We start from the raw sequence: 18,656 nt of genomic DNA on the forward strand, positions 1-18,656 counted from the left end.
TGCCACCATGCCAGCATGGCGATACAGCTTCCCCCCTGTAATTCAATACTTCATACATCATACCTTAACGAGCTCCTGAAGGTAGATGCTGTTCTCAGCATCGTGCCTCGCCAACCTCCCTTTTTCCAAGTCACCACTCCGGGCTGCTTCGAATGGCTTCTTCAGGCTCCGCGTCAACTGCTTCATTAGCAGCAAAGACCCCAAGCCCTCTTTCATCAAAAGTCACCAGCGTTCTGTCATCTTCCTATGCAGACACCGAGTTTCGAGAGGCACTTGCTTTATTAGATGAACGGGGTGTCCTCAACACACCCGACACTCGACGCCAGCTTCGTCTGGACCTGCAAAAGGAGGTGATAGATAGCAATGGCGAAATCATCGCTGAATTCTCCAAGGTTTCCGAGGTAGGTTTTCTGGTAGATCAACATCAAGTGATTTCGACTTACAGACTGGTTGACATTGATTTACAGCAACTTCGGCGTATTGGTGCCACCATTGGCAGACTCAATGAGAGTTTCAATGAGATGAAAAGAGAGATCGGTACCGCTCATCAGGCAACATCGTCTAGTCTAGGGGAAGCCTCGCGTCTCATGATTCAGAAGCAACAAGTTGAGCAAAAACAGACTCTTCTCAAAGCCTTCAAGGGCAATTTCATCCTTTCCGACGATGAGGCGGCTGCTCTCACGCTCATGTCAGAACCAGTCAATGACCTCTATTTTGCTACCCTCGCAAAAGCAAAAAAGATTACCAAAGACTGTGAGTTACTTCTCGGGTTTGAGAATCAGACTTTGGGCTTGGAGGTGATGGAACTGGCTTCAAAAAATCTCAACCTGGGCTTCCAGAAGCTGTACAAGTGGGTACAGAAGGAGTTCAAGACGTTGAATCTTGAAAGCCCACAAATTGGCTCATCAATCCGGCGAGCTCTTCGAGTGTTGGCCGAAAGACCTACACTGTTTCAAAACTGTTTGGATTATTTTGCAGAAGCTCGCGAACATATCCTGTCCGACTCGTTCTACACAGCATTAACCGGGAGCTCGGCATCTGGCGTGGAGAACACCTCGACCAAACCCATCGAGTTAGCGGCGCACGACACCTTGAGATATGTAGGAGACATGCTTGCTTGGGTGCATTCAGCAGCTGTGAGCGAGCGAGAGGCACTGGAAGGTCTCTTCATTGGAGAGGCCGAGGAGATTAAGAAGGGCATCCAAGCCGGCAGAGAGAACGAAATATGGCGACTGGCGGACGAGGAGGGTGATGGTGCAAGGGATTTTGATGCTGTTAAGACATTGAACGATCTGGTTGACCGAGACGTCTCCGGAGCAGTCCGCATATTACGACAGCGGGTCGAACAGGTCATCCAGACAAACGAGGAAACAATCCTTGCATACAAACTCGTCAATCTGCTCAATTTCTACAAAAGCATGTTTTCAAAACTGCTGGGTCCTGGCTCGAGTTTGGTGGATTCTCTTGGGTTACTGGAGGCTGAAGCCCTACGGCAGTTTCGGTCGCTGGCTCGTGACCACGTTGCGGCTCTCCAGGGGGATTTCGTCCAGACTCCTACAGAACTTCGACCCCCAGAGTTTTTGTTTGAGGCGTTGGAGCAGCTGTCTGCCATTATGAAGACATACGAAACCTCACTCGCTTCATCTGCTGAAAAGGAAGCAGATTTTGAAACTATCATGGTGGAGGCCTTCGACCCATTTATGTCAGGTTGCGCAACCATGGCGCAGACATTACAGCCCCCCTCTGACTCCGTCTTCCTCGTCAACTGTTTTCTCACAGCTCTGAATTCGCTGGCGCCCTTTGAGTTCACGCCCACACGAACAACTCAGTTGCAGGCCAAATTTGAAACTGAGCGGTCACACCTTGTGGAAAGCCAGTATGTATTTTTCCGTAAGGAATCCGGCTTAGATGCACTCATCACAGCACTCAGTATCTTGGGCAATGGAGCAGAAGACGTGGAGAAGGTGCCGTTGCTTGAGGCGGCCCAAGCACCTGCACTGACACAGGCTGGACAATTGCTTGATGATTTCCTACCCTCGGCGCTGATGGATGCCATGGAGAATCTCAAGCACTTGCAGGATTCCAAACTGGTCCAGCAAATCACCGAAGAGGCTGCCGAGAGGTTCTGTGTCGACTTCGAGCAGGTGGAAGAGAAGTTGATGTTGGCAGATGAGCTGGCCGAACAGAAGCAGGGCGACGCTGACGAGCTTCAAAGCTTACGGGCATTATTTCCGAGAACTTCTGGGGAGATTCGTGTCCTGTTGTCGTAGCTGATTTAGTGTCGTTGCAAGCTGTTCGTAGTCCGGGGAAATTGATGGATAGGAAAATTTCACTTCCACTAATACATCATCTTGGATGATTGATGTTGCCCAAATAATATGTTGCCCAAATATGATGTTGCCCAAATAGGACGTTGTGGGGCACTGTAACCGTAGATTGGCTTCCCAACGTCGACGTCACCGCCCCGCCGTTCTGTTATCGCTCCGATAAACAGCCCTACCGCGCGTCCGGTGCTTGGTACCAGTCGGCGACCCCTGCCTCTCCCCGTTATCGACAAGCTCCAGCCCACTGCAACCCACTGCAAGCACGGCCTCCGATTGCGACTTACCTTGCGGACATTCCGTCCAGACTTGTTCAGCCTGGCGATCTGAATCTCGAGTTCCTAGTCGAAACCGCATTGATGAATCTACAGCACATGCATACGACGACATCGTAAATCTCCCGGAGCCATTGGCCAGCCGAAACCCGGCCGACTCCCACCCACATTTCTCTTCCCTCTCGCTGCGAATCCGTACACCCGCAACGGAATGTCCTCATTCACCACACACCACCATGTTTGGCAGTAGAACAGCCAGTTCTGCCATGTCCATTCTGCAGAAGACGTACGATGAGAGTTACCTGACATGTTCTACCGCCGTGTACTATGAGAGCCAGGTAGCCCCAATCCATCCTCCTTTCCGGCGTGCTTGGTAGACGGCCACTGACGTATGTTATAAAATCAGGGCAACGAGGACGAGGCTATGCGATGTTGGCGACAGGCCCTAGAACAACTATATGACCCTCACGCGAACAGAATACTCCCCAATTTCAACCCTCGCTCCGAGACGGAGAAGGCGCTGGTCGAGAGTCTTCGTCAGTTGGAACTGCAGTGTAAGGAGCGGATTGACCTCCTCGAAGCCCTTCGTCTTTCTCGTCTGTCGGCCCCTGAGCATGACTCGCTGTCTTCCAGCAGCAGGCCCAGCAAATCATCATCCGACTCCCATGATGGCGGGATATCTGGGCAACAGGACGGAGGTTGGATCGGGAATGGTACCATCCCTGCCGTTAACTACACCGACTTATCACGACCAAATACTTTGAGGCGGCTTTCTTCACAAAACAGGACATCCTCCTCAGAACAGGCTGTTGCAAGCAGCCGCGGACCACAACACGGAAGCATGCCGCCACCCCTCCCTGCTCGAAAACCGCTGCCATCGACAGCCTCGATACCGTCGCCCGAAAGAAAGCCCTCGAGAACGTCTAGCCCTGAACGACACACAATGCGCACCACGCTACGTACGGGCACAAGGGACAAGACACCGAAAGCGACACTGCGACGACAGCCACCAAAATCGTCAGAGGTCCCAGTACCAAGCAAGGCGGCTACCCTAGCCTGGGGCACCTTGGGCCAACGAGAGAGCCTGGACCAGCCATCAGGAAGCAGCCCCATTTCATGTCCAGCTCCGAACACTCCTACTGTCCCTGAACAGTCACGCAGGAGCCTTGAGCTATCCAAACGGCTTTGGGACAGCAACTCAAGAAGACTGGTGACGCCTCGAACGAGGAGTCCGAACAAAGACACCGATAGTGCGCCTGCCACAGACCCGCGGCGCTCTGGAGAGTACCCCTTTTCACGAGCGTCATCGATTTCAATCAGTGCAGCTTCAACCGCTCTGAACGCTTTGGCTCTCAAGGAAAGTAGTGATCGTCGTTCGCCGGAAAGAGAGCATATCACGAGGCTGAGGACCGCGCCGCCTGAAACTCCGCGAAGTAGGGCGCAGAGGGACATTTTGAACAATGACTCCAATATGGGCGAAGGATTACCGGATAAACCGCTAACTAGGAAAACATCGCTGGATTCCGCTACCGTCTCTCGCAGGTCTGCGGGTGCTTCACTCTCAGCGGCGCGAATCAAGTCCACGCCAACTAGATCTGGTAACAAGAGGAAAACTCCACAGTTGGGAAACAACAGTGATAGGGCCCGACCAAGGAGAAGCTCCTCACCTGTGCTATCCGAGAGCTCTTCTTCTTCGTTCGAAACCCCTGCACGGCGACCGTCTGGACAACACAAGCGTTCGACATTGGAGCGACAGAGAGAAGCTTCACTTATCGTGGACTCGATCATTCAGCCATCGGAAAGCTCTGAAGACGACGAGCCCACCAAGGAAGTCAAGTCATGGAAAAAGCGCAAGGCGGAGCTCCTCAAGAAACTGCCGCCTGGGGTGGATGAACACGCCGCAAAGCAGATTCTAAACGAGATCGTCATCCAAGGGGACGAGGTACACTGGAGTGACATTGCGGGGCTCGAAATAGCCAAAAATGCTCTTCGTGAGACTGTTGTTTATCCGTTTTTGCGGCCGGATTTGTTTATGGGCCTGCGTGAACCGGCGAGAGGAATGCTCTTGTTTGGGCCTCCTGGTACCGGAAAGACGATGCTGGCGAGAGCCGTGGCCACTGAGAGCAAGTCAACCTTCTTCTCCATATCCGCCAGCAGCCTGACCAGTAAATATCTGGGGGAATCCGAGAAGCTCGTCAGGGCGCTCTTCAGTTTGGCAAAGGTACTGGCACCGAGCATCATTTTCGTGGATGAAATCGATTCGCTTCTCTCGCAGCGATCAGGTTCAGGTGAGCATGAGGCCACAAGACGAATCAAGACGGAATTCTTGATTCAGTGGAGTGATCTCCAGCGCGCGGCTGCGGGAAGGGAGGTTGGCGAACGAGACAAGGAAAGAGGTGATGCAAATAGAGTGCTGGTTCTGGCTGCAACCAATCTGCCATGGGCAATTGACGAGGCAGCGAGACGACGGTTTGTCAGGCGGCAGTATATACCACTGCCTGAGGCGGAAACGCGGGCGGTGCAGCTGAAGACGCTGCTAAAACAGCAGACACACACACTGAGTTATGAAGACATCAACACATTAGTTGCGTTGACAGACGGTAAGCTGGCCCTAATCCTATACGCTATCTGTTTGGTTTTGAACCTGTTGCTGATGCGTCATATCCCAAACAGGCTTCTCGGGCTCGGATATCACAGCATTGGCAAAAGATGCTGCGATGGGCCCTCTCAGATCTCTTGGAGACGCCTTACTGCACATGACAGAGAATGATATACGGCCGATTGGACTGTCCGATTTTATTGCCAGCTTGGCCACTATCAGACCAAGTGTGAGCAAAGCGGGCCTAAAGGAATACGAAGACTGGGCGAGGGAGTTTGGAGAGCGTGGTGGATGAGAAAGTCCCCTTTGGGCCAATAGAAGCATACACTTTACATGTCGACGCGAGCCTGGAGACTTTTGCTTATCTGTTTTTTTAAAAGCATAGCTCAGGAGTTCATAGGGGGTTTGTTGCTTTGGTTGGTTGGTTAGTTGGGGGCCAGGCAAGAACATAAACAAAGCAGCCATCTGCTCGTTAGGAAATAACACGAGTTCCCCTAAGCATACTTCCACAACATGGGGAGACATTATCTCCTGTCGAGCGATTGACTCTGTCAGCCTTTGTCATGTTTCTGATGCCTAGTATTTCCACTCTTTGGTATATCTTGATGCTACAAACCTCCACCCAATATTGTATATATGTACACATGCATATGGACCATTCATGTTTCTTCCTGAAATCGTACACCTTTTGACAGAGCCTAAAACCCAGACTCCGTCTCCCAATGCCTACTATCCGATGCACCCACCACACTCCCTGACAATAACCCCAAGTCTTTTCATTTTCATTACGTTTGCTTGGACAACCACCCGTACTTCTTCTTCGTCCTCGACTCGAGGATCAACGTCAGCGTCTTCAGCTCCTTCTCCACCTCGGCAGCTTCCGCCTTTACAAATTGCAGAGACCTCTCCGTCTTTTCGGCGACGTCCTTCAGGCTCTTCCTCACCTCCTTTGCTTCTTTCTTGACCACCCTTTGCCTCACGAGCTCTTCGGCGGAGGGGATTGGGGGGCGGGCCGAGATGGGAAGGCCGGCGCCGGGGGCGATGATGTGCTTGACTACGTGGCGCTTGGACTTGGAGGTGCGCCAGCCGGGGCTGATGGCGACGACGTCGCCCTGGCGGAGGGAGTTGGCGGGGTCGTGGACGAGATAGGTTTTCGGGTCGTCGAAGTGCTGGTGGTGGTGAAGGAGGGGGAGTAGGTTAGTACAAGTAAGAGGTGAATGGGTCGGTGTTTAGTGGGGTTGAGAAGGAGGAGGAGGAGGGAGGAGGGAGGGGGAGTGGTTTGGTCGTATATGGTACCTTCTTGAGGAAGTTATTCCACTTTAGCCCTCCCACGCGCACTTTGACCGTCTTGTCGATCAGCCCTGCGGTGACGACTACGCCGTGAATCTCCCGCATGGAGTTCAGCTGGGCGAGGTTCTTGGCTATTGAGGAGGAGGCCATCTTGATATGTGTGCTGATGTGTGCGTGTCTGTGGCCCCCAAAAGCCAATTGCTTTTCTCCAAGTTTCCTCCTCCTTTTGGTTTGGCGACCTCTTCAACGTCTCGGTTCTCGGGTACTCTTGTTGTGGGGGATCTGAGCCGGTGGTTCGGGAATTTGGCGGGTTGGCGGAGTCGCAGCAGCTCAGAGTTCGCAAAATGAGGCTGTCGTCTCCCAAAATTTTGGAGGCTGCACTACCAAAAGCCGGAGTGGACGTTGAGATGGACCGGGGTTAGGCGAACCACCGTGCGGGTCATTCCTGTAAAGATGCCCGCCAGCCTGTGTGCCAAGACTTTCCTTCTGCACTGTGGACGAAAGCTCAGCCTTGTGCGCTCTGTGCCCCTGTTTCTCTCAATTGAAAGGGTGAATGCAAACATCGAGATTACATCGCCAAAGATAGAGCACAAGCTCGCCCCAACACATATTCCCATAAAACACAGCAGTTAAAAATTAGAATTATTGTAGCTATCTTGCGCAGTGCACTAGGAAAACGCCTTGTCCCGTTGATGCCATTGTAGAAAAAGTGTATGCTTAGTTGTCCCCTCGTTACCATAAATTCGTGATTGCAAACAGCTCCCCTAATCCAAAATCCCACACCTTTATTGCAACTCCCATGAGGGTAAGTATCCAACACCCCTCAAGTTACCGATTGAGCTGCAGCTGGTCAAGAAACCGGTGCAGGGCCAATCGGTGATGGCGTTTCGGACGGCGTCCGAACCTCAGCGCCAACTGCGGCTATAATTTTGGCCCTCCTTCGTGGTGGCGGGAGTTTCGGTGGCATCTTTTTCTGACCAGCCCCATTGACGTGCAAGTGAGGTACAGGCACCGGTGGATGAACGACAGGAACCCCGTGCTTATGTCGGGGCACTTCTGGTAGTGATTTCTGCGCCCTCAGAGTCCTAGGTGGCGGCGGTCTAGGTGGGCTGCCTCCATGCTCGGATTTGCCCTTGGCCTGCGCTGCCATATCCGACTTGCGACTAGGTGTCTTCACTCCGGGTTTCTCGGACACTTTGGCGATAACACTCACGGCACTACCGGTTTGTGACAGCGAGAGGCTGCCGATTGGACTGAGTGACGGATTTTCCGGCTCTTCTTCAGCCAGCCATGGGGTGCTGGCTACTCTGTCGAGCAGGCGTATTGTTGTCGGTTCGGGAGGCATAAAGTGCGCATTGCCGGTGCCTCGCAGGATGTCGATGAGACTGAGAATCTGACCCCTTTTGTAATGAGGCGGTTTGCTGAGTTGAGTATGAGCGAGCAAAGGGGCAAGTACCCTTAAGTAAGTGTGTCTCAAAATGTCCATCTCGCTCGGCAAATCAAGCAAGTTCCGTATGATGACATCCAGCAGCACATGGAGATCATTTGTGTAAAAATACTCGTACGTCGCAGATGTGGTAAAAAGCAGGTACAGCAGTTTGAGAATGAGCAGCTGCTGAGAGGTCTCTGTTTCTCGGTTGAGAAGCAGTATGATATTCTCTCCAAAGGTTCGATAGGAATCTCCATGAACCCCAAGAAGTTTGATGACGCGATTGGTGGTGGGCGAGATGGATGATGGTTCTGTCGCTGCTGATGTCGCTGCCACCATGTACTGTTCATTCAACACCAGCTGAAAGGCAGTTAGCGATAAAATTCCCAGAGCGATGAAATTCGGTAGCACTTACCAAAACCCGAATAACAGAATAGTGGTAAGGATCATTGGCGTCATCGGCTAGGGCTTCGATGAGTTGGAAGAGATACGTGACGAAGCCATCGTCAATTTGCATTAAATCCTCGTCCCGTAGCCGTTCAATGCGGGACATCTCATACATCAGCTGTAACAGAAGCCGATGTAATCGGGAATCCTTTCCCCCACATCCCTTGATCAACTCCAGCAACCGCACAAAGCACCCTTCCTTGATCATTTGTCTGAAGGTCTCCTCCTCGGCGCGGCCGTCAGAGAGGAGAAAGTTGGCAATAACGTGGAGCGGCGCATACTCATCCTCCTGAAGCAGACTGTATATGATTTGGGTTCGCACATAGTCCTTATTGGCAGAAAACAGCGGGCTGTGTATTAACTGCTCGGAACAATTCGCAATCTCGTCCTCGTCGTCGAGGTATTCGTCCCGGGCCTTGGAAACCAAATCAAGCCATGAGCGCAAGGCGTTATCGAGAAGCTCGTAAGAATCGCATGGTGCCGAGAGGATCTGATTCAAGGCTGCAAAGATGGATCGCAATTAGCATGTTGTGTCTTGGATCGAGCTGCCGTGCATTCTTCTTTACCTGCCCAGAATTGCTGCTCATTCTCAGCAGTCCAAGTGCCTTGGACATCGGCCATGTTCTCAGACGAGCCAGTGTTGTGAATGCAAATGGGTCATCACGATGGCTAGGTGTCCAGGTCGCATATAAGGAATTCCGAGAGGCGCAACGCACTTTGCGGTAAGACAATCCGGTGATCAGGGCGTTTTGCAGTTGGACTTGGGATGGTCCGCCTGACTGGTGGCTCTCTTATATTGGAGGAGCTGAAGCACTGCGTGTGACGGATCGAAACTCCCAATCTTCGGTTTGGCTGCCGAGACTCACGTTTCGCATGCACGGGCCACCTAATTAAGCCGGGATGACGTCGAATGGGTAGTGCCAGTGTCTTGGGTCCCTCTCGTCTTTTATCATGATCAATCATATCGTTAGGTATTCTTCCTGTTCTAAGCCTATCTAACCTGCTCCATGTATCTCCGCAACACATTAATCTTCAATCAGCGTATCAACTGAAACGATAGACAACAGTCGCCAAATTATGCAAAAAACCAACACGTCCTTTGAACGCCCCCAACCATGAAAATACCCAGATCTATCATGTCATGAACCCTCCCCCCATCATCATACAAACACAACTGCTATTCTTCCTCGTATATTTTGGCCCGTTCCGCATACTCTCGGATGTTGCTGACCACATAATCCTGAATTTCCCCGCCCTTGCCAGCCGCAATTCTCAGGATGAGCTCGTTGAGGTTGGACCTCCCCAAAATGTCAACGTGATCCGCCGTATTGGGTCCGCCACGAGGATTGAACCTTTCAGGTTCGTGTGGCATCTCCACCACAGTCACTTTCGCACCAGCTGGGTTGTACCGCTTCATATTCCACCCCTTGTTGCACATATACCCGGTACTCATCAAGTTTACTGTCCCATCTCCTTCACCCATGACAACGCCGTGATCGACATCGCCTTGGATGAGGGCAGTGTCAATGGTCATGTTCAAGTTAGTGAGAGCTCCAAGCTCGGGAGAGCGGTAGTAGTAGGCCCGTTCGGTGGGCTTCCCTACGCCATAGAAACAGTACACCTTGAGGCTAGGGGCGAGAGGCAGACGGGTTTCGAGAGGGTTGATCCATTTCCTGGGATCAAGTTCGTTGGCTGTGACCTCCTTCATAGTGTGTGCCACGCCCTGGGAATAACTTCTTTTGACCGAATCCCGATACCAATCATCAGTCGTGTCGTATAGGTATTGCATTGCATCGTCTACCGTAAAGTTTGTCTTTGGTATCGTCCAGTTCTGGGTGGTTCGAAAGTTGAGGAATGAACCAAAGCTCACTGCTTGACCGGGCTGGTCATCAGGTGCCCCATCAAGATCTCCCCAAATGGCATTGCCTCCCATTGGCAACATTGAGGACATGCCAGGCATGGCACGGAATATCTCGGCTCTCTCCTCTTTGCTAAGAAACTTCTCCAGTCCATACACTGCGAAAGCATTCAGTTGCGCCGTGTCACGCATCTCGCCCGATAATATCGCTGCGACATCCTTGACGGCCCCAAGCATGCATCCACTGACGTTGATCCATGAGTCAACATGCCTCTCCACCCAGTCGTCACCACCTCCACCGCCCTGCTCAGAAGCTACCCAGTGGAAAAAGTAGAAGACCACTTGGCTGCCCATGCTGTGTGATGTGAGGACAACCTTCTTGTTATCCAGCTTGACGGCCATCTCAATATGGGCTTTCAGTCTAGAGAAGTACTGGTCTCTCTTCTCCAAGTTCGGGTACGCTAGCCGCCAGTCGTACGCTGCCGTGAACGAGTTGGTCGGGTCATAACCCAAGGACGCTAGGTTTTCGATGATCTTGTTCCAAATCCAATACCCAGTAATAAAGAAGTCAGTCGCGTCGAAGCCTTGTGCCGCCCTCAGTTTAATCCCCGGTGGGTCCAGCCCAGTTGTATGGTCCAACATGATGTGCCTCTTCCAATTCTCCTTGTCCATGACCAATGCCCTCATCATGCTCCAACTGCCCCAAAGCCGTTTCCGAAAATAAGGTAGCGATTCATTAGACGTTCCCCAGGACTCGAGACCAGTCGAAATAACACCGGGAATTAGAACCATTGGATGGTGTGAAGATAGGCCTTCGGAGCGAACCTTGAGGCCTACAGAGAAGGCATCGTAGCTTTCGAGAAAATCGCGTTCGCCATTCTGTCATGCGGGTGATCCATTAGCTTGACAGGTAATCATATCAATGACAGAGCGTGTGTGATTTACTCACCACCAGCTCGCGCATATCCTTGACAAAACCTGCAGGAAGAATCTCGAACAAGTTGTCCATACTTAAGTCCCCGAGCTCGGGAAACTCGAAACCAATAAGATCATTGCTTTTTGCAAAGAAACCGGCCGCAATAATACCAAACAAACTCCCGAGAAAGAAAATACCCGTTGTCTTCCTCTTTCGTGTTTCCTTTCGTTTGTGGACAACCTTGACTTTCTCGCCGGGTCTGACGGGGCTTTGGTTGCGAGGTGTCTGTGCGGGTGAAGGTTCGGTAGGTGTGTCGTTGCCGTTGCCGAACACTCGTCGCCGTAGAGTGCTGGCCATCTCGAGACTGGTTTGGGCGGTGACTAGTGCGGTGTGGTGTGAATGCACCGTGGATGGGTAGACTTCAAGGAGGTGGTTCAGAATATCCAAATACTGAGGAGCGCGGCGGCTCCTCCGCTTCAGCTCTCAGCAGCAAGTCCGGGTGGGGCAAGGGATCTTCGACACGAGCGCGGAGAGCAAATCACAACGACGTGGATCGGATAATTAAGGATGACGAAACAAAACCCGGCTATGATCGCTTCTTTTTCTTCTTCGGTGTTCTAGAAAATGCCGACACAGATTCCCCAGTATCAACATCGAGCCGAAGCAAATCTACATGTCGATGGGTGACAAGCAGGAGCGAAACCGGCAGTCAATGTACTCGGTACTGGGCTATTGTTTGCGCCTCTGCTTTAAAATAGACACCAGGCGCATCCATTCAAGAGACTTCGGCTCCAAATGTTATTTCAAAGTATAATCTATCATATAGGTTATCTTTTATCTGAGATCAGCACTTCAAGCTTCTCACTGAGACAAGTTTGTCTCTTGTAGATCCAAGTATCGACTACCGAAGAATGCATGTTGAAGACTGCCGTTTCCTGACAGGTGGGTTGACAGGCACGACAGGGATGCTGCACGGGGTTTGGAGAAGTCGACCCACCGGGGGAAACGGGATGAGGGGCCCAATGCTTGCTATGCGACTGGGACATGGCATGTGAAAGTTCAATGACGAAGACCCTGGGACGAGCAAGCGTTCGTCAGATCTCTTGCCAGCGCAACCTCCCCGCTTCCAACACCACGCCTACAGTCGACAACCGTCACCAAACCCCCCTTCCACGACAAGCGAACCTCAGCATATACGACACGAACCCCTTCTCTCCACTCATCCTCAACGTGCGCACCATCTTTTATTTCCGCTTTCGAGGCTGCTGCTCGCTATTCGCGGCTCATTTGCTCACGCACTCGGAGAGCAGCGGACCGCATCAGTCTTCCGCATGGAGCAGAGCTCGCGAGTCGAACAACTCCCACGGGAACTGAAGTACATACAATATGAGCATCGTCTCGAGACTCAATATCTACCGGCAATCCGCGCCTTGATCTCCAAGGACCTCAGCGAGCCCTACAGCATCTATGTCTACCGCTACTTTCTCTACCAATGGGGCCATCTGTGTTACCTTGTAAGCCCATCCGACGGTCTTCCCCCCCTCTCCTCTCGACCCGCGAATCAATTTCCGACGGTCCTAACCCCGCATCTCTCTCGTCCCAGGCTATCGACCCTGAAGACTCCTCCCTAGTTGGCGTCATAATCTGCAAGCTCGAAGCCCATGCCTCCCATTCGCCCCCCACCTTGCGGGGATATATCGCTATGCTCGCCGTGTCATCTGCCTACCGCGGACATGGCGTGGCAACGACACTGGTCAAGATGGCCATCGACTCTATGAAGAGCCGCAATGCCGACGAGGTGGTTCTTGAGACAGAAGAGATAAATATTCCCGCAATGAGGCTATATGAGCGGTTGGGCTTCCTGAGATCCAAGAAACTCCATCGCTACTACCTAAACGGCAATAGCGCATACAGGCTGGTCCTTCTGTTGAGGCCAGTTGATCCGGACTCTGCGGCTGATCTGGCGTTGGACGATGCTGATATTTATCGATGATGGATGTCTGGGCGCCCACTAAAACAGTTACGGAACATGTGGTAGCCGTGATAGGGACATGCAAACGGTGTTCGGGAAGATATGGCGCTCAAAGAGTAGAATATTCAGAAGCTCTTGCGCATCAAACGCCGACGGTCAAGATGATGGGACGGTTCATATTCACCTGAAAGTTGTGGCTTGAAATACAGCCATGGCTTGCCCCAAGAGGCTCATCAATTGGGAAGCACCAAAAGATACGAGGGGGCTTATCACATAGTCGACCAGGTCGCATATCCTCTGACAGAACTTTCAGGAACACATCATGAGAGAGATTTGGCGGGTCCCACCATATTCTCACAGCTAACTCACCCAAAACGAACAAACCTGCCGGGATAAGAGGTAGAAGGACGGAGCAGCGCCAGGCGAGGAAATAGAGGACTAAAAAGTTTACTTTGCGTTCATATTACTATTAAGGGAAACATGCGTTTCCGGTCCTTACAAAAATATCAAATCGCTAGCTCCAGTGTGCTATCATCCTGCTCCCTCCTCGGGGTAGTTGCCGGCTCGAACAAACATTCTCTTGTGCAGAGACACGGGGGAGCTCAAAACGTCCTCTTCCCGGTGACTTCTTTGATGTACTCAAATATCTCTTTCGAGTTGTACTAAAATTGTATCTCGTTAGCATGCACGGACACTCGACGAGGTTCCGCTGAACCAGTCAACTCACCAAGGAAGCTTTGATCCCCCATTCATTCTCCCCGTATATTCCCAGTTCGGTCCAAGCATCTACAGCATCGTTCGTCAGTGTCATGCTCGAGAGACCGTCAACCGCCCCGACGCACCAGCCTTGTAGTAGATCTGCCTCGCTCCCGGGCCCTGCTTCACCAACTCCAGCTCTTTCATCCTCCTCAACACTCTCGCCACATCATCCTTATCCGTAAAATCCTCAGTATAGACGCATATCAGTCTCTCTTTCTTCTCAGCGTGCCCATCATCATATCCCGCAGGCATCCTCGTCGCCACCTTGGCCGCAGTCCCCAACTGATGATTCGCCACCGCCCTGGCAACCTTCTCCCACGTATCATTAACGAACACTACGTCCGGGAATAGCATCCATTTCCCATAAGTCTCGCGGCACTCCACCGCTAGCTGTTTTAGGTCCTCTATTGTCTCCTTTCTGGCCACGGCAATGTGTCGTTTGGCGACCAGGGGAGAGTTGGGGTAGGCAGCGGTGGTCTTGTCAATGAAGGATTTGAACAGGTCAAGACGTTCACGGCCGGCTCTCATAAAGCGGTCGTGGTCGGAGGGGGGACGGGGAGGGAGGTAGGGGTTGGCGATGAAGATCCATTCTAGGCCAAAGCGGCAGTTGGTTGTGGCTGGGGGTAGGCGGGCGAGGAACTGGGGGATGGATTCTGTGAGTTGGTAGGCGGCGTGGGGGATATGGGCGTAGGCGTTGTGAAGGCGTCCTGAGGCTGGAGGGGACTGGGAGGTGGATTCCAAAGGGGTGATCCGGGAGGTGATGAGTTTGGTGCGTGCTTCTTGGGAGGACCAGTAAGAAGGTATGTTGTAGGCGGCAACTCGGGACTTGAGCCTGGAGACGGTTTTGGGGGAGCCTGGGGGGGGTGTTAGTGGCGGTGTGATAAGATCGGTGGGCGATGTGCATGATGAGCTGGCTGACCGTAGAAGTCCGAATCGTCGGAGTCATCCATTTTCCCACGCCAAAAGAGTTGTATATCTGGATATTCCTGACCGCTGCTAAAGAAAATAGAGGTTACAGTCTTGATCGTCCGTTTGTGAGCGGGTTTGTATTGGGTTGGGTCTTGATCAGTTTAGGTTAAAGCTGAGCTATGAATGAGCTGGTGGAGTCTCAAATATGCAGGCACCTATCAACTATGGCGGCCCTGAGATACACTAATCATGGAGGAAGATGATCTGGAAAGATAAACGCATGGTGTTTGGAAAGAATCGAGAAGGTAAAATAGTCATGGGATTCCAGGCAAGTTGGTCTGGCGAGGCTTGGGGCGTTCTTCATTCAGAACTGACCAATCCGATGCGCCGGGGATAATTGTCAAGTCCCGAAAAAGAAAGTGCGACCAGCATCAAATCTTGAGTGTCTTCGCACCTCACAGGCCCCAGCGCACAACCCCTGTTCTCAAGGTCATCCGCTTTTAAAGTGTCATATGGAGTAAAATGGAAGAAGATTCGGGCAAGCTGATCAATTCAGTTTGGTCACGGGAGTTGGATCTTCCACCAAGTTGTATTGAGTTCTGCCCAGCTCACCCGTCTTACTTTCTGGTCGGGACCTACAATCTACAGAAAGACGAAGTTGATGCGCACGCGCCAGAGCAAGACGCCAGTGATGATGACAACAAAGACGACGCGAAGTCACAGGCTGCTAAGCCAAAGAAAGCTCAAAGTCGAAATGGAAGCATCCTCGTCTTCCAGTTACAGGACGATAACAACATGTGAGTCACTAGATCCAGCTCGGGTTCTGCTTCACACCTAACCCTTCTCAAAGAGTTCCTATTCAAACTGAGCCTCAGCCATCTGCTTTGCTGGATCTTCATTTCAACCCGATTGAGGGATTTCGGGACATTTGCGCAACGGTCTCAAGTACGGCTACCCTTGCCATCTTCAAGCTCTCGCCCGGTCCTGAAGATGACAAGCCTTTAAAGCACCTAAACACGATGGACATTTCATCGTTGTCAGGAGGGGATATTTCTGCTTCAGATGGGTCGGAAATATTGTTTCTATCTGTTTGCTGGCACCCATCCCGAGCAGATATGCTGGCGGTTACCACTAATACCGGCCATGTCTACTTGGTGCATCTGCCAGCTTGGGACAAGGGCTGGAAACTTCTACCAGAGCCGGCGACCACTCACACATTGGAGGCCTGGACGGTGAACCTATCGCCTTATCTCGGGCCCACTGACTCGCCAGAAGAAGTAGCTTTCAGAATATTCTCGGGGAGTGATGACTCCAAACTGCGTTTTGGAACAGTTATCTGGAGTCCCTCAGACGATCATCTCACTGAGACTATTTCTGCTATCGAGGCCAGGGGTCATGATGCTGGAGTAACAGCAATCTTGCCTCTCTTTGTCCTAGAAGATGGATCGGAGCTGCTTGTCACAGGGAGTTATGATGAGAATATCAGACTCTTTTCACTGGCTCCATATGGGAGGCCCAAAAACCTCGTCGAGATGGGACTTGGGGGAGGTGTGTGGAGGCTGAAATTAATCAATCTTGACAAGACACCGAGCCCGACCTACAACTGGAGGGCACGGATATTGGCATCATGCATGCATGCCGGCTCGAGGGTGGTGGATGTTCTGCAAACCGTGGATGGAGAGCACCATGTTCGAGTTCTTGGCCGGTTTGAGGAACACAAGAGCATGAACTATGGAAGCGACTTTCATCCCCAGAGAAAAGACAGCTTGACAGTTGTGTCGACTAGTTTCTATGATAGGCTCCTCTGTTTGTGGCAACTAGATATAGCATGAGGCTAGAGAGTACTAAGTAGGGAATCTGGGAATAGTGAGCAAACTTAAGATACATCATGTCCAAAGACTGAGGATGACAGGAGCATTTGAGTGCCTGCAGTGTGTGTTTGGTTTTATGAATGGCAAATTATCAAGTTGTGACGGTTTCAAATATATACATATCATAACTCCAGAGCAACATTGCAGAGATGTCGTCAAGGAGCGTACCTTATCCACAATCCGCCAGTGTCATGGTGAGACATGGGGGTCCTTCACCGTGTGACGCAATCCCTGAAATTCCTGGGGCCCATGTCTACTAGAGTTACTTGACCGCCTTTACTTGTAGTGGCTGCATGGGCGTTTCTGCCCCGCACTAATCCCAAGAAAGCTTATTAGTCGCGCCTAAGCGCGCCTGACACGCCCCGTTTTCGCCGTTTCGGTACCTCGGTGGGTAATTATCAAAGTCGCTCTATTTCGACTCAAGAGTCAGCAGACAAGAGAGATTGGAGCCAGACATCACTTTTGATTCTTTCATACTAGATCCGACATCTCGGGTTGCCGTTATTTTCTTTAATTACCGTCCCGGCAGCTTCTTCTTGTTCTGTAAACCCAAGGAGGCCCCGAGTTCTTTTGCTTGGTACCTTTAAAGCACTGCCTGCCGCTTCAGCGCATCGCTTTTCCATCGTGCGATTCGATCTCAACTTGCTCACACCGAGGCTCAACAACAGCTGCGATTTTTCTCTTCCCATTCTCTCCGTTAAGCCAGAAAACTCGTCCTCTTTGCCCCAACAGAACCCTGCCTGCTGTGCGACTGCAGCCCTTAGCATGGCGGCCATTTCGCCAAACGGCGCCCCTGGCGGTGAGGCCATTCTGGCGAGAATTCACGAAGCCCTCAAGGTCGTACACAGCCCATATTCTGCGAACCAGGCACGACAAGAAGCCCAATCGTTCCTCGAGGAAGTGAAGACGCTCGGCGACGCCCCATCCCACGGATACAACCTCGCCTTCGACAGGTCACAAGCTCCAATTGTCCGCCACTACGGCCTGTCCCTCCTCGAGCACGCCGTGAAGCACAAGTGGTCGGAATACAGCATCGAGCACCAAGCCTACCTCCGCAACTGGGTCTTGCAGCTGTCCGAGTCCGTCTCGAGAGAAGACCCGTCATATCTAAGAAACAAAACTGCCCAGTTGTGGGTAGAGATAGCCAAGAGATGCTGGGCTGTGGAGTGGATGGACATGGACGAGCTGCTTGTTCGCCTCTGGAGAGTCCCAGAATCCCCAGTTCACAAGCAATTTGTCCTGCAGATCTTGGAAACACTGTCCGAGGAAATCTTCAACGGGGACGATTCGGTTGTAGCCCTCCGCGAAGGAGCACTCAGCAAGGCTTGCGTCGAAATATTCACCCCTGCTGCCGTCCTGACCGAAGCCTTTCCCAACCGCCAGGTGGGCCCCAATGTACGGTTTGAAGAGGAAGGGTGGCTCAGTAGGATTACACAGTTCATCACCGACTGCCTCAACAGCGGGGCCGTCGAGCAAAACGAGGATGCTGCGACCTGTGTCGTGAAAGCCCTCAAGGTTCTCGCTTCAGTCGTGGCCTGGGCTGTTCCCAAAGCAGTCAATGCGGTTGGCAGTCGCCCCGTTCTATGTCGCTGCCTTGCGACTCCCAATGTTTCTGTACAAAAGGTCAGAGTCCTCTTCTCAAGTGCTCTTTGTGTGTTTTGTACTTTCACTAACACGTCACAAGGCTGCACTCGAGGCCCTCCATGCGCTCTACAACCGTACAATGTTCACCGATGAGGACTTTATCGATCTTGTTGTGCCAATGTATGGCGAAGACGTGGTGGATTTGTTCAAGCGGCTCTTCGAGTGGTCTACTGTTGACGCCCAGGATATCGACGATGACAAGTATACGTTCGCCAAGAAGTTCTCCGAGGCAAGCCTGCACCCTCGGGTCACTATTAGACTGCATCTGTAATGCTAATAGGGGATACAGACAGTATGTTCGCTGGCCAACTACCTGGACCGGAAGTTTGCGGCCATCCCTCCTCAAGTAAACGTGCAGGGGTTTTT

At 51.9% G+C, this 18,656-nt stretch overlaps 9 protein-coding genes across 9 annotated transcripts; 5 read left to right on the forward strand and 4 right to left on the reverse strand.

Moving 5' to 3' along the window:
* Nucleotides 1-24: 24 nt before the first annotated feature.
* On the forward strand, nt 25-2,270 carry COG6 (Golgi transport complex subunit 6; the record flags this gene model as incomplete). Its single annotated transcript, XM_062879778.1, has 2 exons — nt 25-401; nt 468-2,270. Exons 1-2 carry the CDS (start codon nt 153-155, stop codon nt 2,268-2,270), a joined length of 2,052 nt encoding a protein of 683 aa, XP_062730946.1. The 5' UTR covers nt 25-152.
* Nucleotides 2,271-2,832: 562 nt separating this feature from the next.
* Nucleotides 2,833-5,705, forward strand: QC761_505570 (uncharacterized protein; the record flags this gene model as incomplete). Its single annotated transcript, XM_062879779.1, has 3 exons — nt 2,833-2,934; nt 3,003-5,196; nt 5,270-5,705. The coding sequence occupies 3 exons, from the start codon at nt 2,833-2,835 to the stop codon at nt 5,488-5,490; spliced, it is 2,517 nt and encodes an 838-aa protein (XP_062730947.1). The 3' UTR covers nt 5,491-5,705.
* A 46-nt stretch (nt 5,706-5,751) lies between these two features.
* QC761_505580 (uncharacterized protein) lies at nt 5,752-6,905 on the reverse strand. Its single transcript, XM_062879780.1, has 2 exons — nt 6,492-6,905; nt 5,752-6,364 (listed from the first exon to the last, which is right to left on the reverse strand). The coding sequence occupies exons 1-2, from the start codon at nt 6,633-6,635 to the stop codon at nt 5,981-5,983; spliced, it is 528 nt and encodes a 175-aa protein (XP_062730948.1). The 5' UTR covers nt 6,636-6,905; the 3' UTR covers nt 5,752-5,980.
* A 259-nt stretch (nt 6,906-7,164) lies between these two features.
* Nucleotides 7,165-9,176, reverse strand: LDB17 (pre-rRNA processing). Its single transcript, XM_062879781.1, has 3 exons — nt 8,928-9,176; nt 8,330-8,862; nt 7,165-8,274 (listed from the first exon to the last, which is right to left on the reverse strand). The coding sequence occupies exons 1-3, from the start codon at nt 8,980-8,982 to the stop codon at nt 7,336-7,338; spliced, it is 1,527 nt and encodes a 508-aa protein (XP_062730949.1). The 5' UTR covers nt 8,983-9,176; the 3' UTR covers nt 7,165-7,335.
* A 139-nt stretch (nt 9,177-9,315) lies between these two features.
* On the reverse strand, nt 9,316-11,655 carry LRO1 (phospholipid:diacylglycerol acyltransferase). The gene is made up of 2 exons (XM_062879782.1): nt 11,169-11,655; nt 9,316-11,098 (listed from the first exon to the last, which is right to left on the reverse strand). Exons 1-2 carry the CDS (start codon nt 11,490-11,492, stop codon nt 9,539-9,541), a joined length of 1,884 nt encoding a protein of 627 aa, XP_062730950.1. The 5' UTR covers nt 11,493-11,655; the 3' UTR covers nt 9,316-9,538.
* Nucleotides 11,656-12,181: 526 nt separating this feature from the next.
* Nucleotides 12,182-13,677, forward strand: naa30 (N-alpha-acetyltransferase 30). Its single transcript, XM_062879783.1, has 2 exons — nt 12,182-12,649; nt 12,739-13,677. The coding sequence occupies exons 1-2, from the start codon at nt 12,467-12,469 to the stop codon at nt 13,126-13,128; spliced, it is 573 nt and encodes a 190-aa protein (XP_062730951.1). The 5' UTR covers nt 12,182-12,466; the 3' UTR covers nt 13,129-13,677.
* Nucleotides 13,559-15,119, reverse strand: QC761_505620 (uncharacterized protein). The gene is made up of 3 exons (XM_062879784.1): nt 14,786-15,119; nt 13,835-14,720; nt 13,559-13,769 (listed from the first exon to the last, which is right to left on the reverse strand). Exons 1-2 carry the CDS (start codon nt 14,814-14,816, stop codon nt 13,915-13,917), a joined length of 837 nt encoding a protein of 278 aa, XP_062730952.1. The 5' UTR covers nt 14,817-15,119; the 3' UTR covers nt 13,559-13,769; nt 13,835-13,914.
* QC761_505630 (uncharacterized protein) lies at nt 15,083-16,715 on the forward strand. The gene is made up of 2 exons (XM_062879785.1): nt 15,083-15,572; nt 15,626-16,715. The coding sequence occupies exons 1-2, from the start codon at nt 15,298-15,300 to the stop codon at nt 16,605-16,607; spliced, it is 1,257 nt and encodes a 418-aa protein (XP_062730953.1). The 5' UTR covers nt 15,083-15,297; the 3' UTR covers nt 16,608-16,715.
* A 258-nt stretch (nt 16,716-16,973) lies between these two features.
* MSN5_1 (karyopherin) lies at nt 16,974-18,640 on the forward strand (the record flags this gene model as incomplete). The annotated part of the gene is made up of 3 exons (XM_062872828.1): nt 16,974-18,269; nt 18,331-18,497; nt 18,580-18,640. Exons 1-3 carry the CDS (start codon nt 17,412-17,414, stop codon nt 18,638-18,640), a joined length of 1,086 nt encoding a protein of 361 aa, XP_062730954.1. The 5' UTR covers nt 16,974-17,411.
* Nucleotides 18,641-18,656: the final 16 nt, after the last annotated feature.

Source organism: Podospora bellae-mahoneyi, chromosome 5, assembly GCF_035222275.1.
Source record: "Podospora bellae-mahoneyi strain CBS 112042 chromosome 5, whole genome shotgun sequence".
Classification (NCBI taxonomy): Eukaryota; Fungi; Ascomycota; class Sordariomycetes; order Sordariales; family Podosporaceae; genus Podospora; species Podospora bellae-mahoneyi.

Coding starts and splice junctions, on each gene's coding strand:
- QC761_505580 (XM_062879780.1), bottom strand. CDS start 6,635: ATGGCCTCCTCCTCAATAGCCAAGAACCTCGCCCAGCTGAACTCCATG. Junction 6,365..6,491: donor GGAATAACTTCCTCAAGAAG/GTACCATATACG, acceptor CACCACCACCAG/CACTTCGACGACCCGAAAAC.
- LDB17 (XM_062879781.1), bottom strand. CDS start 8,982: ATGGCCGATGTCCAAGGCACTTGGACTGCTGAGAATGAGCAGCAATTC. Junction 8,863..8,927: donor TGAGCAGCAATTCTGGGCAG/GTAAAGAAGAAT, acceptor CCATCTTTGCAG/CCTTGAATCAGATCCTCTCG. Junction 8,275..8,329: donor ATTCTGTTATTCGGGTTTTG/GTAAGTGCTACC, acceptor ACTGCCTTTCAG/CTGGTGTTGAATGAACAGTA.
- LRO1 (XM_062879782.1), bottom strand. CDS start 11,492: ATGGCCAGCACTCTACGGCGACGAGTGTTCGGCAACGGCAACGACACA. Junction 11,099..11,168: donor AGGATATGCGCGAGCTGGTG/GTGAGTAAATCA, acceptor CCCGCATGACAG/AATGGCGAACGCGATTTTCT.
- naa30 (XM_062879783.1), top strand. CDS start 12,467: ATGGAGCAGAGCTCGCGAGTCGAACAACTCCCACGGGAACTGAAGTAC. Junction 12,650..12,738: donor GGGGCCATCTGTGTTACCTT/GTAAGCCCATCC, acceptor CTCTCGTCCCAG/GCTATCGACCCTGAAGACTC.
- QC761_505620 (XM_062879784.1), bottom strand. CDS start 14,816: ATGGATGACTCCGACGATTCGGACTTCTACG. Junction 14,721..14,785: donor CGACGATTCGGACTTCTACG/GTCAGCCAGCTC, acceptor CACCCCCCCCAG/GCTCCCCCAAAACCGTCTCC.
- QC761_505630 (XM_062879785.1), top strand. CDS start 15,298: ATGGAAGAAGATTCGGGCAAGCTGATCAATTCAGTTTGGTCACGGGAG. Junction 15,573..15,625: donor TTACAGGACGATAACAACAT/GTGAGTCACTAG, acceptor CCCTTCTCAAAG/AGTTCCTATTCAAACTGAGC.